At 41.6% G+C, this 24,666-nt stretch overlaps 2 protein-coding genes across 10 annotated transcripts in view; one reads left to right on the top strand and one right to left on the bottom strand.

Annotated features, from left to right (window-relative positions):
* TOR1AIP1 (torsin 1A interacting protein 1) overlaps positions 1-3,196 on the bottom strand; it is a 49,032-nt gene extending 45,836 nt beyond the window's left edge. The window contains exons 1-2 of one of the 3 annotated variants that reach the window (XM_077902096.1): positions 2,350-3,196; positions 545-622 (exon numbers count right to left, since the gene is read on the bottom strand). In XM_077902096.1, the coding sequence (XP_077758222.1) occupies positions 545-622; positions 2,350-2,827 (556 nt within the window). In that variant the 5' untranslated portion in view covers positions 2,828-3,196. Of the gene's footprint in view, positions 1-544; positions 623-1,785; positions 1,989-2,349 lie in introns of those variants that run through there. The other 2 variants (XM_077902095.1, XM_077902097.1) reach the window with 2 other exon arrangements.
* On the top strand, positions 2,343-24,208 carry TOR1AIP2 (torsin 1A interacting protein 2). 7 transcript variants are annotated; one of them, XM_077902102.1, is made up of 3 exons: positions 2,343-2,509; positions 20,885-20,991; positions 21,773-24,208. In XM_077902102.1, exon 3 carries the CDS (start codon positions 22,425-22,427, stop codon positions 22,818-22,820), a length of 396 nt encoding a protein of 131 aa, XP_077758228.1. In that variant the 5' UTR covers positions 2,343-2,509; positions 20,885-20,991; positions 21,773-22,424; the 3' UTR covers positions 22,821-24,208. The 7 variants fall into 7 exon arrangements, 6 of the variants coding, with proteins under 6 accessions (XP_077758228.1, XP_077758231.1, XP_077758227.1 ...); XM_077902101.1 differs by lacking the exon at positions 2,343-2,509 and adding an exon at positions 4,140-4,307; XM_077902100.1 differs by lacking the exon at positions 2,343-2,509 and adding an exon at positions 7,331-7,488.
* Positions 24,209-24,666: the final 458 nt, after the last annotated feature.

Consider the following 24,666-nt stretch of genomic DNA (forward strand, 5'->3'; position numbering starts at 1 on the left):
GAAAATGAAAAGGCTTTGGAGAAGAAAAACCTGGGTCTGAATTTTGGTTCCATCACATATAATGTAATGGTAAGGAAGAGTCTTAGCTTCTCTGAGCTCCAGGTTTCTCACCTATAAAATGGGTACATCTATCCTGCAGTGTTATGTGAATGAATTACCTTATACAAAGTGGCTGGTAATTCATAATTCATAGCTATCAAGTATTCACCCCATCTTTTCTTGACATATGCCTGTATGGCTTAATTCAATAAATAATCTATAGAAAAGATTCACTGGAAATCTGGGTAAGTTATGATTTGGGACCCTTGATGAATCAGGCTATAATGTGTACATAAAAAAGAGCAGCTGGGACACCTGCGTGGATCAGTGGTTGAGCATCTGCCTTCCGCCCAGGAGTCCCGGGATCCAGTGCCGCATCAGGCTCCCCGCCAGGAGCCTGCCTCTCCCTCTGCCTCTCTCTCTGTATCTCTCATGAATAAATAAATTAAGATCTTAAAAAAAAAAAAAGCTGGCAGATAAGGCAAAAAACAATCGCTTTTCTTACCTGGAGTTTCTTGTATTCTCTGGATAGTTTTCTTCGGGACTGCTTGGCTTAAAATAGTTTGTGTAGATGGTTCATCCTCTAAAGAACAGACATTACATATGTCAAAATTCAAAACAGATTGACATTTGGGTCCAGATTATGCACCCTAACAGCAATATATAAACAGAAAGGCAAGGAGTTCTTTAGAAATGTGTAATTAGGTCCACCAAAACTACTACTCTTAAAAATATAAACTATTCACCTTTGATGCTTTATAATAAAACCATATTAATTTAGAAATTTAAAAGATGGTCCAGAGTTTCAGAAACGTCGAAGAAAGCAGAAGTGTGCAAAATGTTTAAGATCCTTATAGATTTATTAAAACAGAAGTAAATCCTTTATGTATTAAAAAAGTCAGCTTCTATAACTACAGGAGGATCTGTGCCAGAGTCAATACAATGTAACCTATTTGTTGCCTATCGTCGGCAAAGCGCTCTTCAGATACTGAAGGAGATGGAATTAACTTCAAATAGGATGGCATCTTTGTCCTCAGTAAGTTTCTAATTCTAAAAGAGAGATAGAACATACACATAGGCTAAAATGTCTGGAGTAAGCTCCACCCCATATTAAGTTAACATTTTCTTTAAAATAAAGTTTTCAAAATCAAGGCATCTTCAGATGTGTCAGTGCTGCATGGGTCAGCAGATACGAGCGTTGCCTACAGCTCTGCTGCGAGCTGAAGGTCCACTTCCTTCTTCCTATCTATCCATGGTCTACCACTAAGGATGCAATCACTTTGTGATTCAAACCCCCTGGATTTTTACCTCATTGGTGCCTTACGTGGGCCTCCCACGAAACTACACCCGTGATTCAGATAGGGGACAGGGAAGTGGGCGGGAGAGGATGGCTCAAGGGAGTTGCTTCACCTGTGCCTCACCTAATCCACACGCTCACTTTGCCAACATCCTTTCGGCCCATTTAGAGGAAAACTAACTCAGAATCTTCCTTGGTCAAGCTAAGTAACCCATGAGGTGGCATCGAAGCCCGCCCCCCCCCCCCCGCAAAAAAAAAAAAAAAAAAACACGTGGCGATCTTTTGCAGAGACCACCCTGCTTGAGAAAGAGCGATCAGCTCAAGTTTATCAGGCATTAGGGATCTTCAAGTTCAGGATAACTCGCCTTACCCCCACCTCGGTAGAAGTATTCGGGTGGGGTCTCAAGTCCATTTAAAAAACGGCGCGCTCCCTCCAAACGCCCACTCACCCAATTTCTCCCTCCTCCTCCCCCGACCTCGGTAGCGATGGAGAAAAGCCTGGGAGGCTACCCGAGAAGCATCACTCTCAGCTGGGGACTCGTGGCCTCTGAGAGTTAGAGGAAATGGAAGTGGCTTTGGTAGCAACATCCGCAGAACGGAGGGAACCGAAGTGAAAGCGAGCCTGGAGTGTCTCCCTGCCCGCTGGCCCCCCGAGCCGCCGTCACCCCCCTGCCCCCCGCCAAGGCCTGCAGAGAGAGGCGAGCCGGAGCCCCCTCCTCCCCCGCAGGCCGGTGCCCGGCGAGGCGCGGAGCTCGCCGCTCAGGTCGCGCCCCCGAGCCTCTGCAGCCCTCCCGCCTGCGTCCCCGCCCCGCCTGCGGGCGGTCGGGCGGTCGGTCGGTCGGTCGGGGGGCCCCCGCGCCGCGAGCCCCGGGAGCCCCGGCAGCCCCGGCGGGATGCGCGGCGCGGCGAGGGGCTGCGCCGGGACGCACGCGCACACGCCCCGCCCCCGCCCGCGCGCTGCGCTCGCCCCCCGGCTCGCCGCGGACACTGCTCCCTCCGGCGGCCTCACTCACCGTCAGACGGATGAAAGTCCCGTAACCCTCTCCTGGTCGTCACCGGAGACGGTGACTGCTGCTGCTGCTGCTGCTGCTGCTCCTGCAGGCGGGTCGCCCTTCGCGTGTTCATCTCCTCGGCTCCTTGGAGTCGCGGCTGCCTCCGCTGCCGAGACCGAAGGTAGTAGGCGCTTCCTCGCACTTCCCCTTTCGCAGACTCAGGCCGGAACTCTTCTAGCGAGAGCCGTCTTCTCCCCGGGGACTTTTCCTTGGCCACCGGGGGCTCGAAGTCGCCGTACACTTCTGGCGGCTCTTCCGAGAACCTCACTTCCCGCCGGCCGTGGCGCGACGGCGAAGGAGTTCCGTACGCAGGCGCGTCACTGCCGCCGCCATTTTGAGGGGCGAGCCGGCGCCTTCCCTCCCGTAGGGGGGCGCGGGGTGTGACGTACATCCGCCAGCCTTCCCTCCCCGGCTCCGCCCGCCGCCCGTCGCCCGCCATAGTTGTTGACGTAGCTTGAGGCGATCGCGAAGGTGGTTTGCGGAGCGGGGGGGCGCGTCGGTCGGTTCTTCTGGCGTTGGTGGCGATGGCTGTTGCGAGGGTGTGGTTGCGGCGGTCAGGGAGGCAGTTGAGAGGCGCCGGGGCCGCCGCCTGCGTCGTCGCTGCGGTGCTGCGAAGCCGCCTCTGGGCCCATGGCTTGTCCTGAGGGCTGTGGGAGAGGCAGTGCCGATGCCGGGTCAGCTGCTGCGGGTCACTCCCGCCTCCTGGCTGAAGGCACCAAAGAGGAGGAGAAGCGGGAGGACGACGTCGCTGTCCTTGGCCTGGGGGGAGGGGACAGCCGGCAGCGCGGATTGCCTCCCCGGCCCCAGCGGCTCCGGCCGCCGCTGCCCGCACGCGGGAGGCGCGGGTGCTGCCCGCCGCCCCCGAGCCCCCCGGGAAGGCCCGCCGAGCGAGAGTCGGGTGCCCAGCTTGGAGTCCTCGCCGCCCCGGAGTCGTTCTGATTTGACCGCTGCCTTAGCCCTGCCTTTCCAAGTGTTTCTATAGGAGTCTTCATGAAGATAACTTCTGCCAATGCTGCCTTTTCCTGGGGGGAGGCGGGTGGGCGGGGGGTGGAAAGAAATTGTGGGATTTAATTCTTCTCGGAGAAACTGCTGCGACGATCGGTACACTGAGTGATGCCTGGCCTTTCTTTAACGATTTCTTTTACAAGGTGCCTGTTACTGTGGCTCACTCTTAAACATCATAAAAGCCTCATAATGTCATCATTAAAGGATGTGAACCTTTGTAGTGCCGATGTGCAAAGTGCACGTTATGAACGTTATTAGCGCATGTTAAGGGATCGGTTTAAAACATTAACCGGTGCAGTTTTGTGTGTGTGTGTGTGTGTGTGTGTGTGTGTAGAAGCTGGGCTACAAACTTGCGGAACTCCGGTTTTTGGGGACATCTTTAAAAAGAAAGGACAAGCGGTTCTACTACGTGTTGCTGAGCAGAGAAGATGATGTTCGTATTATTGTGAATAGTCCGTTCACTGCGTTACACAGGATTCTTGTAAAGGCTCAGGAAGGAAACTTACGGGTTTGGCTTTCCCAAGAAACAAATGAGGAATCTCGAAATCAGAGGCACGATGACTTTAACACCTACATATTGCTTAGGGTTTTCCCCCTCTTTAGGTAATAAGAATGCATAATTCTAGCGCTGCCGTTCCTGCCTCCCACACCTAGCAACGTTACAAATACCAGCCCTGATCACTTTAACTTTGAGGTAAAGCTAAACTCTTGTCAAACCAGATTTTCTGCTGTAGATGTTTTCTAAACTCTAAGGGTGGCCCCAAAGACGTGACGTTAGAGGCAGTGGATTCGTAGCCAATAGCGTAAGAGGCTTGCAGGTCATCAGTACCGGGAAGAGGCAATGAGCTCTGGATGTTAGACAATTAGTTTGGGAATTTGAAAAATACAGAGGAATTAAGTGGATCACAAGACAGGTAAGAGAATCCAGTACCTATACCTATATTGGCACAGAATAGGTGTTTGATAGATGTATACATTAAGTTAATATGTATTCTTTACTCTTAGGGAATTTGCCTTTTATTAGGGAAAGACCTATACAAAAAAATCAGATTAAATGGCTGGCATCAATTTATATACTTAGCTGTTGTGCCTAGGTCTAGAAATCCAGTGTTGGTGACACTGGATTTTTTTTTTCTTTTCTTTTTTTTTCGATTTTATTTATTCATAGAGCCACACAGAGAGAGAGAGGGAGGGAGGGAGGGAGGGAGGGAGGCAGAGACACAGGCGGAGGGAGAAGCAGGCTCCATGCAGGGAGCCCGACGTGGGACTCAACCCCGGGACTCCAGGATCACGCCCTGGGCTGAAGGTGGCGCTAAACCAATGAGCCACCTGGGCTGCCCCGACACTGGATTTCGAATGCAGCTATTTTTAAAGAAAACATCTTATTTTAAAATAACGTGATTTATGTATTTGATTTTTTTGTTTAGGGTAAGCAGAAAACCAGTTACTTACTGGGAAAGCATCCATCAGTTCATTGTGCATAATCACATTTCTGATCAGACAGGGAAAGAACTTATATCTTAGTAGAAGGGCAACATTGTTATTTTTAATAAGTTAAAGATGATTAACATACTAAAACTAAAGGAATAGTAGCCACCTCCGTTTTTCCCCATTCTCACAAGCGATGGGAAAAATCTTTTAAAGACTGTGAAAGTGTACAAAGTACAAATGAAAGTGTCTAGCTGGAAATGTTATACCAAAATTAACAAAAGTTAAATTCAACGAAGTGAATGGGGTATAGTAAATAATTCTTCCACTTATTCTTTGTTGAATTCAAAATTACAGTCAATTAAACAGCTTCTAGGAGTGTTCCCATATCCTATGACTTTTGCGGAAAGAGAATGATTGAGAGATGAAGGCACCAGAAATCCCCACTACCTGAAGAATCATTAACTGAATAAATATTTGAGCGTCTGCTGTGTACTAGATAGACCCTGTTCTACGTGCTGGGGGTATGGCAGTGAAAGAATAGAGCAAAAGATGACCCTCCCGGCCTTGGAGTTTACATTCTACGGGAATCAGATAAAAAATTAAGTAAAATAGGGTATTGGTCATTTTTTTTTTGTTTTTAATATTTATTAATTGAAAAATCTATAAAATTCCTCTTCTATCCCAAGGAGGTAGCTGTTGGGCCTTAAGGATCTGGTATGATACCTAAGTTTCTCAGGAAGGAGAGAGATGTGTAGAAGTGAGGCCAAAGTTAGGAACCCCACAGCCTGATCAGGCCCAACCCTGCTGAGGCAGCGTGTTCCATAGCACTTGGCTCTTCTGGCCACAGGAATTGGGGCAACCACAAGAGTGGGCCACTGAGATAGTTCCCTCTCAAAAGAGGCCCCCAGGGTTGGTGGGGGAGTTACTTCTCTGCTCCCTAGGGCTTATGGCTGAGTTCCTCCAGAGTGAGCAGAGGAGAGGCACATACAGGGAGACAGCCCTCAAAGCAAAACTGGAAAGAGCCTGGAACTTGGACCTCTCTTCCCTCTCCCTTCTGCGTGCAAATCCACTCCAGGAGACACTCACTCCGGGTGAGTGAGTGGGGGTGATTGCATTTCTGTGGATCCTTTCAATTAAATGGTCGGCTCACCAACTGAGAATTATAAGGGAATTTTTTGGTTTTTTTTTTTTAAGTACTTTTTTAAATGAATTTTTTTTTGTAGTTATCGTATATGTACCAAGAAAGCTATAACTTAGGGTTTGGTTGTGTCTTTGTTTCATGTTTTTTATTTTTTTTCTCCTTCGGTTTTGTGTTTTTTGGAATGATTTGTTAGTTTTTCTAACTTTACCAAAGTTTGCAGCTTTTACCTCAATAGAACAGGAATATTTTATTTATTTTTGAACAGGAATATTTTAAGTCACATAACTGCAGACAAACTGGAGAGATACTGTTTTAAAAGTTTTTCTTAAGGGATCCCTGGGTGGCGCAGCGGTTTAGCGCCTGCCTTTGGCCCAGGGCGCGATCCTGGAGACCCGGGATCGAATCCCACATCGGGCTCCCGGTGCATGGAGCCTGTTTCTCCCTCTGCCTGTGTCTCTGCCTCTCTCGCTCTCTCTGTGTGACTATCATAAATAAATAAAAATTAAAAAAAAAAAAGTTTTTCTTAAGAAAAAAAATAAAAGTTTTTCTTTTCTCCTTACTAGGTTTGTTAATGTATTAGGAAGAAACCACGAAAAAAAAAAAAAAAAAGGAAGAAACCACGAAATCCCATGTAGGCTTTTTCTAAAAAGTTCAATATTCTTTGTCCAGATTTTTAGATTCTCAGAATAAATGCCTTCTACAGATGCAAAAAAAAAAAGTAAGCTTTAAGAGAGATTTTCTTCTGTGTTTTGAGTTGGTGTAGAACAGGAATTTTAGACTTGACTGCCCCTGACCCATTGATCGTGTCTTCTAGGGTAAATTCCTTGTCCTCTCTCAATCTTCACATTTATAGAATTAAATAGCAATTTGTTACTTCAACATTTACTACTGTCATTTAGCAGCTACACCGTTACATACGTTAATTAGCACATTTACTCACAATAACCTTATGAGGTATGTATGTAGGAGCCTTGTTCCCATTTGACGCGAGCAAACTGCGGTTTAGATTAAGCAGCTCGTTTGAGGACACACCTAGTAAAGGGAGAGGCCGGGTTCCAAGTCACGTCCGACCGGTGCTTGCCATTAGTGGGTCGTGCCCCTCGCGCAGTTGCTTCCACGGGTTGTTGCAGCCTCTACATTTTTAAGGCCTGGGGTTGGCGGTTGTCTTGGCAGAGATGCGCGCCCTCCCGTGGGACTGCGGGGGAACGGGACCCCGGCCGGCCGGCCGCTCGGCGGGAGCGCGCTCCCCACGCCCCTGGGCGGCGCTCGGGTCGGTGGCTGGGGGCGCGCGCCGGGAGGGCTGGACGGAGGGAGGGAGGGCGGGCCGACTACCAGTCCCGGCATGCCGTGCTCCTCCCCTCCCCTCCCCTCCCCGCGGAGGTCGTGTCCCGTGGGCGGGGCCCGGGACGACGTTGGATCCGCCGCGTCCGAGGAGGGGTGCAGCCTGGCGTCGCGGAGCCCAAGGAACCCCGCGGGGCTCCCCTGACGTTGACAGTTGACCGTTTAAGGCCCTGCTAGAATTTGTAAGTAAGGAAAATGCATATACAACTTTTCCAAGTGCTAATACTCGGTCTGATAGCTTCTTAGGAAAGGTGCTTCCTAAACGATCCCTCCCCACCCCCACCTCCCTACCGCAAAAAACCTCGATCGGAGCAGTTTGGGGGCATATTTTTGCTTTGGAGTAAAAGAAGAGAAATCAGATCTTATAAGCGTTAAAATAGAGTAAGGTGGGAATAAATGTGTGGTTCGGACTTTGAGAAGCAGAATTCCTCTAAGGCTCAGAATGTAAACTGGAAATCGGCCAGTGCAGGTGGCGTTTACACCCTCCACCTGCGTGCCTCCGGCATCTCCTCGTTCGTCGCCTTCATCCTTTCAGAAGTGTTATCACCCCCCACCCCCTTCAGCCTAATGGTGCTGAAAAGGGCGGTTTGAAGTTAAGATCCTACGATTACTGTTTTGCTTACGTATTATGTATATATTCTTGGTTGTATTTCATTTCCGTTGAGAAAGTTTTCCCCTTTTTCTGTTCCTTCGAGAAAGTGCATAGTACTTGTTAGACTTTACACCTAGTTACAGAGGTTATCTTAATCTGAATGTACAGACTGCCTTTGTTTTGGTTTTACCTGTCTCTGGGTTTTAAAACATTTTTTTGGATCCGTATGAGAAATTCTTTACTCGTCTATTTTTTTCTTTTTCTTAAGAATTGGGGCCGTGGCAGAGAAAAGAAGTAGGGCCATGGAATCTATCCATATTTATCAGTTTTATTTTTTAAGCACATGAGTAGCATATACATGGCCAGTGGAAAAAGCATGTAATGAAAAACGGAACTTCATGGTAGAACTAAAAATGTTCTTGGAAGCGTCTGAGTGTGGATTACAACGGCTTGAAAGCTGAAATTTGCTACAGAAACTTTTAAGTGAGATCCTCTCCTCAGTAATGTTTATTATGCTGAAGGCAGAGTCCACAGCTTGATTACCACTTTTACTGCTGGTTCATCACATAACCATGAGTGACTCATTGAAACTCTTTCACTTATCTTCCGTACTGGCATAGAGATACTCACGAATAGAGTAAAAAAATTTAGGTAATAATACTTGAGGATTATTGGGTATTTTAATAATGTGTCCTGTATATAATTTGTTCTTGCCTAAGAAGACATGTTAAAGCAAATACCACGGAAATCCACATCTGAACTACCCCTTGAATTTCCTGAAGGGAAGTTTGCTCAGAGAAGCCTTAACAATTTTTTTTTTTTTTGCATTTAGAATTTTTAATTGTGTTAAAATTTCCTTAGTATTCTACATCTTATGATTACTGCTGTATCCCACAACAGAAAAGTCTGCATAGTGACTGTACTTTATCGTAAGTTTTATATAGCAAATCAGATTTTTTGTGAATAAAGAATGATGTTCCCGACATTGGTCATAAGTACAGAATTTGGAGTCAGAGCTGAGTGTGAATTCCTCTCTGTCGCTGTGTGAGTTGGGCAGATTGCTTTATTGCTCTGAGCTCCTTCCCTCATCTGCGAAGGGGAGATTCTTCGGGTTATTTGGAGTATTAAATGGGATAGTTTAAGAACTCAGTGGATGAGAACTATTATTACTAATTGGGCTACTTTTCTCTTTACTAACACTAAAGGAGTTGGTTCATGATTTTGATAATCAGAATAGAAAGGAAGAAAATTCCCCTATAATCCCACTACCTCAACAGATCAAATTGGTTTGTTTTTTTTTTTTAAATATACTCTCAGGTGAGCTGCCTGGGTGGTTCAGCGGTTGAGCTTATGCCTTCAGCTCAGGGCGTGATCCTGGGTCCAGGGATTGAGTCCTGCATTGGGCTCCCTGGCGAGGAGCCTGCTTCTCCTTCCGTGTGTTTCTGCCTCTCTTTGTGTGTCTCTCATGAATAAATGAAATCTTAAAAAAGTAAATAAAATATACTTTCATTTAGCCCTTGACCATAGAAATATGTAATGTAAATGTAGTAACCTTTTTGCAAAAAGTAAAATATAAAATATTGGTTGTTAATTTCTGAGAGTTCTGTTTTATTTATATAAATAGAGCTGTCTGGGTCTACCTTTATTCTGATCTGCTAGTGAAGAAACAGCCGAACTGTCCTTTAGCACAGTTTCCACTTGCTCTCCCCATTCTGAAAAATAAAATCTCTAGTGGCACTTTTATTTAATAGTTCAAATAATAATAGTTTTTGAGGGTTTCTTTTGTGCCCTCATAATGGCAAATGTGGCACATTAACTCTTTAACCCTCACAGTGCCTCTTTCATCTAGTAGTGTTAGTGCTTTGGGGAGTTAATAAAACCAAGGCATAGAGAAGAGTTCAGGCCTAACAGTTTGACTTTAGAGAACAGTGCTGCAAGGGGTTTATTTTTGCAGCTTCACTGTATGAATGTTAGGTCATATGTGTAGGCAGGAATTGATACTGGAAGCTGACTTACAACTTCTTTGTATAAAAGTATAACAGTATTTGTAACCATGTCAAAGAAATTTTTATAAGGAAATAGTGAATTTTAGTGAGTTTAGTAAAACAAATAGTAGTAGTAGTAGCTGTCCGGATTGTTGGTTTTCAAACACTATCCTTTGATTAAAGGACCCAGGAAAAATTTTTTTTTTTTTTTTTTTTTTTTTTTTTTTTTGAGACATAGTTGACTTCAGGGCTGGAACAGGGAGCCTGGGACATCTTGTAGTGCTTGAAATTAAGGAAATGCTCAAAAAAGTTTGGGGGCTTGTTGAAAGGACAACCTGAAGGTGCTCCTAATGGCCAAAGTTGTAACAACTTACACTTAGAAAATGAATTGGATTTTAACCCATAGGACAAAGTAAGTATCCATGTGGAATGGATAGAGTTGAATAAACAAACAGGGAAGAAGGCACACTTTTTTTTTAAGACTTTATTTATTAGAGCACAAGAAAGGTGGAGCATGAGTGGGGGAGGGGCAGAGGGAGATGCGGACTCCCTGCTGAGCAGGGAGCCAGATATGGAACTCAGTCCTGTGACCCTGGGATCATAACCTGAACTGAAGGCAAATGCTTACCCAACTGAGTCACCCATGCGCCCAGGGACAATTCTTTCTTATTGAGGAATTCCAGTGAAGGAATGAAAAGCAAGAAGTAGAAAATCATCGTTAGGCAAACAGCACTGTCATAATTATTGCAGATAAAATCCACCTGTAATGCTAGTGGGTGAAAGTTTGAGGAGAATCAGGATATTTGCATGGTTTGAAAACATCTCTCAAGATAATTACTAGGGGCAAAGGAAAAATAGTAACTTGACAGGCGAGATACCATATTAACCCAATGATTGAGGCTAACATCACCAGTAGAAGAGCAGGGACATCCTGAACTCAGTGATATGATGCAGTTAGAAGGATACAGTGTCATTTCTGTGGTGTTACTCTTGGCAAAAATGCAATGTTTATCTTTCTAATCATGAGGAAACATTATATAAACCCAAATTGAGGATCTTTCTACAAAATAAGTGACCATTGTTTTTGAAATTTTTTTTTACAAAAGACAAGAAACCATAAAGACCAAGAGACTGTCACCGTTTCGAGACTCGGGAGAATTATTAACTAAATGCAATATGAAATTCCAGATTGGATCTGGAACAGAAAAAGGATATTATTGGAGAAACTGGTGAAATATTTTTTAAAGATTTAATTTATTCATGAGAGACACAGAGACACAGGCAGAGGGAAAAACAGGCTCCCTGTGGGGAGCCTGATGTGGGACTCAATCCCAGGACCCCCAGATCACGACCTGAGGCAAAGGCAGTTGCTCAACCAATGAGCCACTTAGGCATCCAGAAACTGGTCAAATTTGAACAGTCTGTAGTTTAGCTAACTGATTTGTACCAGTGTTAGTTTCTTGTGTGTGTGTTTTTTTTAAAGATTTTTATTATTTGAGAGAGCACGAGAGAGAGATTATGAGCCAGGGGGTGGGAGCAGAGGGAGAGGGAGAAGCAGTTTCCCAGAGCTGACGAGACATGGGCCAAGGCCAGGACCCTGCGATCATGACCCGAGCCGAAGGCAGACGCATAACTGCTGAGCCACCCAGGTGTCCCTTACACCGCCCCCCCACTTTTATTTATTTTTTATTTTTTTTTAAGTTTTATTTATTTTTTTGTTTTTTTTTTTGTTTGTTTTTGTTTTTTTGTTTTTTTTAATTCATTTATGAAAGACAGGCAGAGGGAGAAGAAGACTCCATGCAGGGAGCCGGATGCGGGACTCAATCCCAGGACTGCAGGATCACGCCCCGGGCCAAAGGCAGGCGCCAAACCGCTGAGCCACCCAGGGATCCCCACCCACCCACCCACACACACACTTTTAAAAAGATTTTATTTTGCTATGAGAGAGAGCACCGTGCACATGGTGGGGTGGGGAGGAGCAGAGGGAGAAAGACAACCAGACTGCTTTCTGAGCGCAGAGCCTGTTACATGGCTCCATCTTAGGACCCTGAGGTCATGACCTGAGCTAAAACCAAGAATTAGATGCTTAACCACCTGAGCCATCCAAGTCCCCCAGGTTCTTGTTTTTTATAATTGTAGTTTAATTTTACAGGATGTTAACTTTAGGAGAAACTGGATAAAAGTTATAAGAGAACACTTTGCAATATATATATTTTTAAGATTTTATTTATTCATGAGAGAGAGAGAGAGGCAGAGACACAGGCAGAGAGAGAAGCAGGCTCCACGCAGGGAGCCCAGTGCAGGACTCGATCCCCGGTCTCCAGGATCATGCCCTGGGCCAAAGACAGGCACTAAACCGCTGAGCCATCCAGGGATCCCCACTTTGCAATATTTTTGTGACTTTTCTGTAAGTTTAAAGTTTGTTCAAGGAGCTCCTGGCTGGCTCAGTTGGTAGAGCGTGCAGCTCTTGATCTTGGAGTTGTTGAGCTTGAGCCCCAGTTGCGTGTAGAGTATTTAAAAGTAAAATCTTTTTTTTTTTAAAGTCTATCATTGGGGTGTCTGGCTACCTTAGTCAGTGGAGCATGTGACTCTTGATCTTAGGGTTTAGAGTAAAAGTCCCATATTGGGTTTAGCGATTACTTAAAAATAAATCTTTAAAAATTAGTTCAAAATAAAAAGTTTAATAAAAATGTATTGACTTGATGTAGATATTAAAGGTGATTAGGGGAATTGAGCTAAAACTGGGAATCCATTAGTGCTACCCAAATCTTAGCAAACTCTTCTTTCTTGCATTACTTACTGCCTCTACTTGATCAACCTAAACCTGAGTTACAAGTCACGGGAGTCGCGAGGGTCTAAGAGAGAGAGATAAGTGTAAGAAGGAAAGGAAGAGTTTCTGTACTTGGAAAATATGTTTAAAATCTGAACTGTTGCAAGCGTTTAGTCCCTATTTAAGAAACAGTCCCCTAAGGGAAGTAATTGGAATACTTTTTGTTCCTATTTTAGTACTTTTTCAAACTCCTTTCAAAACTATGGAAGTATCAGTTAGTAGAAAATACTAGAAAACAGTGGGAAATTGCGAAAATAATACTGGCATATTATCCCAAATACAGTGCAGAGGAGTGGGCAAGACTCAGAAACTTAGTTTTAAACAGACACAAATAGCTGGTATAAGTATAGGTGTTCCTGAGCTTGGCGCACTGTTGAAAGCGGTGTATTAACCTTAAAGGGCTTATTGCTGGTGTTTGAAATTGAAACTGTAGACAGAATTGGAACTATGGCTTTTGGTCTATTAGGGCAAGGTCAATTGAAATGTACAAATAAATGTCTAAAGCAGTTGTTCCCTTTTACAGTATGCTAGCAATCCTTACAAACACCTGTTTTGTCTGTCAGTTCCTGGAGTGAGCAGAGAACATTCAGCAGCTGTTTTCTAACTTAGGATCATTTTTGTTGTTGTTGTTTGGCTCATATGTTCTTCATAAGAGGGAACAGTGTATATGGTAAGTCATGCTGAAGATTGTAATCACGTGTCTTCTCTCACTGCCTGCTAAATTAGAAATACTTCTCACAAAATAATCTGAAGACTTTCTAAGAATAATTTATTTTGATAATATTTTTTAACAAAATTATTTTAGATTATATGAATTTAAAAAGAAGATTCCTGTTTATTCCCACATTCCTTAATCTTCTGTCATATAAATTCCAAGCTAGTTAAAAATATGAAACATGAAAGTTTTGACTTTGTGTATGAAACTTATCAGAGAAACTGTCTTATACCAAAAATTGACATTTTTCATTATTGGTTAGCCTTAGAATGTAATACTCCATGGAAGAAAATATTTAAAATGGGAACTCAGGGTTTAAAGCATTTATATATTTTCTGTGTATCTGTCTTTTGATTTTATATGTCATATGAGGAGTTAGCTGAGGCTGAATTCTAAGGGATATGTTTGCTTGGAGAAGTCACCCCAATCCTGCTCAGTCTTGAGACTTACATTATCCTACTATATAAAGAACAAGAGAATTTTTGTCTCTCAAAGGCAGATTTGAGCTCGCTTACTAACACTCATTCAGGAAATAACCAAGAATGAAATAGAATCAATATTTAGAGAGGGTAATTTAGTGTGTATTAAACTGCCATTATTAGTAGATATAAATTTCAGTGAATTAGAGTTGCATTTTCATTTGCAGTTAAAGTGCTGTTTTCTAAATTTTCTCCTAATGAAGTCTCAGGAAAAATCTTAAGTTTACTGTATTTCTTACACACACACACAAAAACCTGATTGGTGTTTTCCTTTTGTTTTGTTTTTGTTTTGGTGTTTTCCTTTTGTATAGCCATTTGTGCAGTAGAGAAACTCTTTAAACTTTGGCTTTTACCCATTATTGCTGGTTAAAAGGTTTGAAAACCTTGCTACTTCTATGGGCCTTTCAGAATTTCATATGAACTCTACATTGCAGTCTTTTAATATCCATCTGAAAGCCTTTAGCCTTTACCCCAAAGCATTGTTTCCAGTCTGGATTCCCTGGACATCTGGAAGTCTTATAAGATTTTTCTCTATGTATTCATAGTACTTGGCATTGGGCCTAGTACATGGTTGGTTTCCTCAGTAACTTGAACAATTACGTTTAATAATCAGTAGAGAAACAGTGATTCTCAAGGTATTTTCAGCATTTTTACAAGCCTAATAGTAATCATATATTTACTTTAAATCAACTGCTTTTAATTTAAGGTAACAATGGAGTTCAGGAAGGAAATAATCCAGAATATCTAAATCTTTTCCAACTTTATAATAGAAGTATTTTGAATATTCATCTGTAATTTAAAATACTGAAAATTTCAAAAAAAAAAAAATACTGAAAATTTCTAAACCAGAGCTGCTAACAATCATTATCAACTTTGTTAGAAGCTTTATTGGCAGACATCTGATTAGTAAAAAGAAATGTGACAAAATGAAATTATTGGAAGAATGCTGGTTGTTTAGATATCCTTCCAAAATAAGATCTGAGGAGGGAGGGGTGTGCTGGAATAAAAATAGCATGTAGTAGTAAAATTATTAGGAACCATTAAAAACCTAATGGTTTTGAATTACTTCAGATTCCTTTGGGAGTCTAAAAGTATCTATTCTCTTTCCAGAAAAAACACGTATGTACATAAAAAAATTCTGATGTAATTTCAGGGAGTTCAGGACTTCCTCAACCCATCCTAGATCTTTTTGTGTGGAAGTGAAAAATTGTAGGGGATTTTCTGCACCCCCACCTCAGTACATACACACCCTTGAAGAGTAGCAAACAGCTTGTGGAGGGGCTCTCCAAAGCTTAACTGTTGCTGCCTCAAAGAGGCAGTATCTTATAGTTGCTAGGAGTATAAACTCTGGGAACCAGTCTACCTGGATTCAGATACTGATTTGTCTGCAGTGACCTGTGTGACCTTTGCGAGTTGCTCAACCTCTGTTTCCTAAGCTATAAAATTGATCGTTTTAAGGATTATGTGAGTTAATACAGGTAAAGTGCTTAGAACAGATAGTGGTACTTGGTAGTTATTATTAGTAAGCATTATTATCTCACAGACAAGAATTACTATGGAATACCTGGGCAAGTGAGGTTCTCTGGCCTACAACTGACTTGGAGGAAGGGTTCCTTTTTCTAATTTAGCACAAAGGCACCATATGAAATAAAATCCTTGCACATAGATGCATGCCTTTATGGGAATATGTATAGATAAACTTTCTTTTTCATACCAGCATTAGGTAGGCTTCTTTTATTTCTATGAAGAGATAGTTGCTAACAATTTTACGAGAAAACAAAGGTCTTTATCCTTCTGTAGGCCTCTTTTTTCCTCCATGTATTAGTCACTCTCTGGGCAAAGTAACTGCTGCTGCTCTTCTTGTCCACAATGTGAAATTTTGGTTTTGCTAAAATCAAAATTTCTTTTTTTCTTTTTCTTTTTCTTTTTCTTCTCTTTTCTTTTCTCTTTATTTTCTTTTATTTATTTTTACACACACACACACACACACACACACACGCAGAGAGAAGCAGCAGAGGGAGAAGCAGCCTCCCCACTGAGCAGGGAGCCCAATGGGGGGCTCAATGCCAGGACCTTGGGATCATGGCCTGAGCTGAAGGCCATTTCTAGCCCATTGCTACTTCTACTCTACTCTTTTTAAAAATTATAACATTGAATATAGATTCTGTGTACAGTGAATCTTGTACCTCCACTGAGCTAAAAAAAAATACTATCTTTTATTTTTAATTTTTAAAATTTAAATTCAATTAACATATAGTGTAATATTAGCTTCAGAAGTTGAGTTCAGTGGTCTTCAGTCTTCTATAATACACGGTGCTCATTATATCACATGCCCTCCTTAATGTCTATCACCCAATTACCCCATCCCCCCAAAATATTATTCTTCGAAATGCTTTGTATGCCCTCCCCAATCCTAGCGCCTTCCTCTCCCATCAAAGGTAAAGATGTTTTTTAGTTTTATTGAATATTTATTTCTTTTTTTTTTTTTTTAAAGATTTTATTTATTTATTCATGATAGTCACAGAGAGAGAGAGAGAGAGAGGCAGAGACACAGGCAGAGGGAGAAGCGGGCTCCATGCAGGGAGCCCGATGTGGGATTCGATCCCGGGTCCCCAGGATCGCGCCCTGGGCCAAAGGCAGGCGCCAAACCGCTGCGCCACCCAGGGATCCCTGAATATTTATTTCTAAATAACATATTGAAGCTTTACATAAATGGAAACCCTGTAAGTGTGTGTGTGTGTGTGTGTGTGTGTGTGTAGGGGGTGTTCTGCTAGTTTTTATTTTTTTTAGTTTAATATTCTTGAGCTTCATCTGTGTCTGTATGTGCAGTATTCCATTGTACAGCAGTACAGGCATACTTTGGAGATAGGTTTTTTTCCCCATCACTACAGTAAAAGCAGGTATCTCAGTAAAGGGAATCAAGTCAATTTTTTGGTTTCCAGTGCATATAAAAGTTGTGTTTATGCTATACTGTAGTACATTAATTATGAAATTAGTATTATGTTTTTTAAAAATGTACATACATTAAAAAATAATTTATTGTTAAAAAATCCTAACCATTTGAGTTTTTAGTGAGTATATTCTTTTTACTGGTGGGGACGTCTTAGCTCGGTGTTGATGGCTGCTGACTGTTCAGGGTGGTGGTTGCTGAAGGCTGGGATGGCTGTGGCAATTTCCTAAAATAAGACATTAGTGAAGTGTGCTGTATCAGTTGGCCCTTTCGTGAATGATTTCTTTGTAGCATGTGATGGCGTTTGATAGCATTTTACCCACAGTTCTGTGAGTAAAATTGGAGTCAGTCGTCTTAAGCCCTGTCACTGCTTTTTCAACAAAGTGTATGTATGTAATACTGTAATTTTTTGTTATCATTTCAACAATCTTCATAGCATCTTCACCAGGAATAGATTCCATCTCAAGAAACTACTCATCCGTAAGAACCAACTCTTCATTCATTAAAGTTCTATTATGCAATTAAAGTTATATTCACTCACATCTTTAGGCTTTACTCCTAATTCTGATTGTCTTGCGATTTCCACCACATCTGTAGTTTACTTCCTCCAATGAAATCTTGATCCCATCAGTATTCTATGAGGATTGGAATCAGTTTCTTCCAGAATCTTGTTAATGTTGATATCAGCCTCTTCCTGTGAATCAGGAATGTTCTCAATGGCATCTAAAATGGTGAATCATTTCCAGAACGTTTTCAGTTTACTTTTGTCCAAGTCCATCAGAGGAATCATTCTCTATAGCAGGTATAGCCATATTTCTGAAATAATAAGACTTGGAAATCTAAATTACTCCTTGATTCATGGGCTGCAGAATGGACATTGTGTTAGCAGGCACAAAAGCAACATTTATCTCCCTCAGAGCTCTTGGGTGACCAGATAGATGCATTGTTAATGAGCAGTAATATTTTGAAAGAAACCTCTTCCTGGATGGTAGGTCTCAACAGTGGGCTTAAAATATTCAGTAAACCATGTTGTAAACAGATGTGGTGTCATCCAGGCTTTGTTCCATTTATAGAGCATAGGCAGAGTAGATTTAGCATCATTCTTAAGGGCCCGAGAATTTTTGGAATGGTTAAAAAAGCCTTCTCTTTAAAGTCACCGCTACAGTAGCCTGTAAAGAGTCTGCCAGGCATTGATTTCTCTAGCTCTGAAAGTCCCAGATGGCATTACTCCAGTAGAAGGCTGCTTTAATCTACATTGCAAATCTATTGTTAGTGTAATTACCTTCATTTAGTAAGTTAGCTAGATCTCCTGGATTTCTTGCTGCAGCTTCTACACCGGCACTTGCTGATTCACTTTGCAGCTTCTTTCCCTAAACCTCAGGAGCCAACCTTTGCTAGCTTCAGACTTTTCTTCTGCAGCTTCTTCATATCTCTCAGCCTGCATAGAATTCAAGAGAGTGAAGATTTTGCTCTGGATTAGGCTAGGTTGTGGCTGGTTTGATCTTCATTCCAGACCTTTTAAACTTTCTCCATATCAGCAATAAGGCTGTTTCACTTTATTATCATTTGTGTGTTGACTGGAATGGCATTTTTAATTTCCCTCGAGAACTTTTCCTTCACAACTCTGCTGGTTGGTACAAGAGGCCTTGTTTTTAGCCTTTGAGCTTTGGACATGCCTTTCGTACTTAGCTTAATCATTTCTAGCTTTTTTTTTTTTTAAAGATTTTATTTATTTGAGAGAGAGAGGAGAGGGAACAAGTGGAAAGAGGGACAGAGAGAGAAGCAGACTCCCTGTGGGGCAGGAGCATGATGTGGGTGGGGTTCGATCCAGGACCCTGGAATGATGACCTGAGCTGAAGACAGAGTCTTAATGGACTGAGCCGCTCAGGTGTCCTAATTTCTAGTTTTTGATTTAAAGTGAGAGACATGCAACTCTTCCTATCTCTTGGACATTTAGGGGCCATTGTAGGGTTTTTAACTGGCTTAATTTCAATAGGGAAAGAGATGAGGGAACAGCCAGTCAGTGGAGCAGTCCGAACTACTTTTATTCACAGTCTTATATTGGCATGGTTTCTGACCCCTTAAATAATACGTCGTAACATCAAAGATCACTGATCATAGATTACCATAACAAATATAATTAATAATGGCAAAGTTTGAAATGTTATGAGAATTAACAAAATGTAACACAGAGACACAAGGTGAGCAAATGCTGTTGGAAAAATGGTACTGATAAAAATGCAGTATTTGAGCAGCACGGTAAAGGAAAGTGCAGTGAAACAAGGTATGCCTGTACCTCCATTTATTTATCCATTTTACCATTCATGACCATTTTAGCTGTTACTGCACGTAGTACTACCATGAATATTTTCATTCATATGTTTAAACACAAATGTGCACATTTTCTAGGGAGTGGAATTACTGAGTTATAGAAAATGCATGTCTTTAGCTTTACTAGGCAATGCCAAATTAATTCCAAAAGTGGTTATACTAATTTATGCTCTTACTGTATAAAGAATCAAGTTACTTTTTTGTTCTTACTATTTCTGTTTATTGGGCATGTTACAGCAGTAAATAAACAAAATGTCCTGGTCTCAAAGAGTGTATATGTATATTTTAGTAGAGACAAATTGCTAAGATATTGAATAGATCAAAATGGAAAATATAAGGCAAGGAGAAGGGGATGTTACCTCGGCTGCTCTTGGATCCATATGGGAATTAGAAATTAAAGGGATGAAGTACAACCAGGAATCCTTGGGCTTCGTTTTAGTGGTCAAGATAAACAGAGGTACAGGTATGATGAGATTGGTTGGTTCTGATGCTTTCAAGCTGTAATTATAGTGAAGCTGTAAGTGGGGGAGGGAGTGGAATTTGAGAATCTTGCCAGCACATTTTCAGGAGGCCCTCTTCACTCATCTATTAGTGATTAAGACCAAGAAATGGACAAGGAGTCTGGTGTTAAGTAATCTTATTCTGAGCACTTAGCGCTTGGGGGTCCTCTTTTGACTCTTGCTGATAGTGGTTTAGGGGACCAGGGGAAGGGCTGTCTTGTCTGAAACATAAGGAACACCAGAGTTCTCTTAGTTCAGGAATACTTGGAGCTCTAAAGTTTTGTTGACTGTCCATGTTAGAGAAATGAAGGTTGGGGAAAGAGTGGATTTATTTTGAGTATTTGGAGCTTTAGGGCTCCCTCTTGAGACGGCCATTGGAGATAATGGAATCCTGGGGGAGGAGTGGTTTTGCCTAGAGTATGTACGGCCCCATTTGTCAAACTTGTTAATTTTTGCCAGTCTGGTGGATGTGAAATATTATCTTGTGATTTCCCCTCTTACTCTAAAAATCCAAAATTGTTTATCTTTTCTTTTTTTTTAAGATTTATTTATTTATTCATGAGAGACACACAGAGAGGCAGAGACACAGGCAGAGGGAGAAGCAGGCGGGAGCCTGTCAATGTCATGCCCTGAGCTAAAGGCAGATGCTCAACCTCTGAGCCACCCAGGCATCCCTGTTTATCTTTTCAATGTTAGACTTAGCTATATAACTTTACTACTAACTTTTATGTTGAACTCCACGGTTATGTGGGTTTTATTCATCATATTTAGTACATATTGTTTATGTACTAAAATGCAAGATTTCCCAATTCAACAACTGAAACTTTTACTCCAATGACTCTTACCAGTGGACCCACAGGGAAATCTGTTATGCCCTGTGTTGTCACTATAAAGGTTATTGAGTCAGGAACCCTGGGGTACCTTCTGTTAACTGCCTGAGGAGCTGAGTTGGTAGCCTGCACTGGTACATTGTTACCTAACCTCAAAAAATACTTCAGTGTATCCACACTGACCCTGTCTCACCTCATCCAGAATTCATCATCACCTCAACATAGTAGTTGCAGCACTGTTAGAGGCTCTTGATTGCCTTTTAAACTTGTCATTTTAAAATCTGAGAATCATAGCTACTGTTGATAGTCTGTAAGGAAAATGCTTTGGCTGACCACAACTAAGGCTGTCACTCCTCTGCTTTTCAGGCCAAATCTTTATACAGTTTTAGCACTCACGCCTTCCCCAGTGTCTCTACGTGCTCTCACAGGATCAAGCCTCAGAACGCACAAAAAGAACACTGGAGAAAAGCAAGGTATATGTTGTATTCTGATATGTTAACCACTCCCTAAGTGGTTATATAGTTGTTCCATACATTCTAGTACATCACTTTATTTATTCAGTGTCCTGAAGGAGTATAAAAATGGTGATAGTATCTGCGAATTCCAACTGATTTTCTAAGAATTACTCATAACTGTTGTTCAAGACTGTATACCTTACTTGCCTTCTTAAATATATAATGTTCATAAACCTATAAAGATAGATGTAGGTAATGAGAGATGCCCCTTCGTTTCTTTTTCAGCCTTAAAAAGGATTTTCTCCCAACTTCCTAGAGTTAGCTATCAAGAATGTTTCCTGATGATTTTGTAAGCATTTTCCTGGTTAAATTGAAGTCTATTATAGAAAAATCGTCACTGTTGTTAACGTTATTGCACACATTACAGGAATACCATATGTGGTACCCATTTCACAGAAAAGATACACAATCTCAAAATTTTTACTAATTAAACATAATTATATAGACTGTATTATTACTAAAGTGCAAAAGGAGTTAGAAAAAGGAAATATAATCCTAAAAATATTAAACTAGTATGAATCTTAAGTGAATTAAAACCCTTCCTAGTGCCCAAAATAAGCATAAGAATAATTCTCAATGGATAAATTAGTGTGAGCCCATTTGAAATTGTCATAGAGAAACCTACAAGACAGTTCTCATCCACCTTGACTGGCCCAAATGATTTCCAAATGCATGTCTCTAATAATACTGTGAGCAACTCAAAGCCCATGTGAGTCGTCTGAAGTTTTATCATTTACAGGTATGTGAAGCATTCCCAGACCCTTCAACCAACTCAGCATCAGCTACTTCTTTGTGACTGGGTCCTGATTAAGGTCCTCCCAAGAAAGACTTCATTGGATCCACGCTCAAGAAGACTCTACCAGGTTTTCCTGACCCCCTACGTCGCTGTAAAGTACCAAGGCCTTAAGACTTGGGTACGTGTATTACAACGGCAAGTGCCAGCGCCCACAAAAGACCTATTGGACCCACCAGCTCCTCTGTTTCACCAAGCAGACATAATAACTTACCAGCAAAGCAGAGTAAGCTAAGTGCCTCTGCATGACACCACCAGCTGATAACACACAAGAAAACATAACCAATTTAGACTAGAGCCTTATCTTTTCTTGAGAAGCTGGGATTTGAAGGAGCTGTTCTGAGCTCTGTGCTGCTAGTAAGTGACTGATAACATTATAGACTGGATTGGTCCCTGAGTTCAGAGACTGAGTTGCAATAGACAACGAAGAATTGCACGGAGGTGCAAGCCACATTTAACTCCGGTCACCAAGTATTGTTGGTTGGACTGAGAAATTGCTAACCCAGACCTGTAATAGGCCTGGTTATTTGGGTATCTCTCTTTGTCATTGTTGCCTTTTACTGTTACATTGCTTTCTGTGTTATCTCTCTAGGGCCAGATGTTCTCAGATAATTCACATTGCCCGGACTGTGGACAACAGTGGTTCCCTAGTTTAGAACTAGGCCATTGGTTGTACCAAACTGAACTTGTTGAAAATGAATGTTACCAAGTATTCTTGGACCGTATTAACAGAGCTGATTATTGCCCTGAGTGTTACCCTGATAATCCTGCTAATAGAAGCCTTGTTCTTCCTTGGTCTTTCCCACTTGAGTGGGCTCCCCAAAATCTTACTAGATGGACCTTTGAAAAAGCTTGCCACCCATTCCTTCTGGGTCCTCCACTGGTTCGAAAAAGGATACATGACTCTAGAGTAGCTGGCTTTAACCCTGCATTGCAGTTAATCTTGACCAGAACAGACAAAACCTTGAATAAAAAACTTGGCCAAAACAAATAACTTCTTAAATAGTCAAAATCATGGACACTCTAGAGTTGGTACTAGTAGCCCAAGGAAGAATGGAAAAATGACTCCTTTCTAAATCTGATTTAGACTGTCACTACCTTGGGGAATTGCTTAAAGTGTTGGATCTGCTCCCATCGTCTACACATATTTTGTTCAGCATGAATTTAATCAGTATTCCAGCCAGACTGTTCATCTAGAACCAGTCTAATCCATGTTCCCTATGTTTTGGAACTAGCTTACCCATCCTAAAAAGCCCCACAGCCTTATTACAGACATATGACAGGATAGTCCTGGAGGAGAGGCCCTATACTTTGTGTACCATAATGATATTTCAGTGATAACTTCTGTGGGAAAGCATTCTTGTAGCTGGATTATAGATTATTCCAGTAAGAGAGCTAGATATTTTAATAAGAAATTACATTGTTATAAATTCCATCTCTTACATTTTAACCAGTGGTAACACCTACACAGGATACACAAACATGCAGAAATGCCACTATCTTTACTTACTTGGCTCTGCATAAGCAAAGGCTATCCTGTCTTCGTGGTGACTGAACTTAGAATGTCCTCCCCTGGAAATATAAAAGTACTTGTACTGTGAGATAGGTGACAAAGAAGTTTTCAAGCTTGACTCATAGATACTATGAACAATCTAGAGGAAGCATCTTTCTGAAAACTAAGAATGTCTTGCTAGACATTGATTGCATTCTCCCCTTCACTTGTTGATGAGAATCATAGAACTAGAGTATAGGAGAAACTTAGAACTAACATCTGTTAAAAGCATTTCAGAGGCCACTGAACAATTTTTAAATTCCACTTAAGATACAAGATAATTCAGTGCTTGTGTAGTAGCTCAGCAATGCTCCTAAGGTCCCAGGCTCTTTCTGTTTTTCCTTCTGGGATCCTTATCATGGTGGCTTCTGTGCTTATAGTTGTTTGCTCAGTGAGTAGAGCGTGGCTATTGCTGTTCCAGACATTTCATTCCCAATCAAACGCTGGAAGTAGGAAGCAAAAGCTTTTCTTTTTCAAGTCTGTCTTTTATTTGGGAAAAAGTCTGTCTCAAAAGTCCCTCAGAGATTTCTTCTTACATCTCATTAGAAGTACTGGTTCACAAGCCTGAGAACTCCTTTGGGAGTGGGGTTAGCAGTGCCTGGGTAGGGCACATTGTCTCCCCTAATAAAATAGGGCTCTTTTAGGAAGGGTGGAATAAATGGCTGTTGGTATGCAACAAATCATGCCTGCCACATGATGTGAAACCTAAAGTTATTTGTTTGTCTGTGTAAAGGATGTACTCTAGAAATATACCCTGTATCTGCCTTATGTCTATCACAATGGAAGTTCTCTTCTGTTACATTGCTGAATAAACTGTGTGGACTGCTAAATTGAGTGAAGACTAGTTAGTTTATCATTAATCCTTGGTTAAGAACTCCTTTACTATCCTAAAGCTCTTTCTAAAAAGTGAAAATTTATTTAGAGGTACTGCTTTTGATCAATATTATTAGTCCCTAAGTTTTTTCAAACACATACTGATAAACACTCTGCATGTGTAATTTTAAGTATCAGCAAACTGTTTTAACCAAAGATTGTTTTAACCAGTCTCTCCTTTAAGTAGTAAAGAAAAAGTAAATGGATTTGTACTGTTGATATCCAAATCAGTACCTGGATGAGCTTGTCAAAATATGCAAATTTCTTGATCTTACAGAAATTGTGATTCCTTTAAATCCTTAAAGCCTGGGAATCTGCATTTGTAGATAGTGGCGCAGGAAATCCTTACACAAGTTGTTCGTGGCTACTTTGAGAAGTACAGTCGCAGCACCTCCATGGTGTTAGTTCTCTGACT

Source organism: Canis aureus, chromosome 6, assembly GCF_053574225.1.
Source record: "Canis aureus isolate CA01 chromosome 6, VMU_Caureus_v.1.0, whole genome shotgun sequence".
Taxonomy (NCBI): Eukaryota; Metazoa; Chordata; class Mammalia; order Carnivora; family Canidae; genus Canis; species Canis aureus.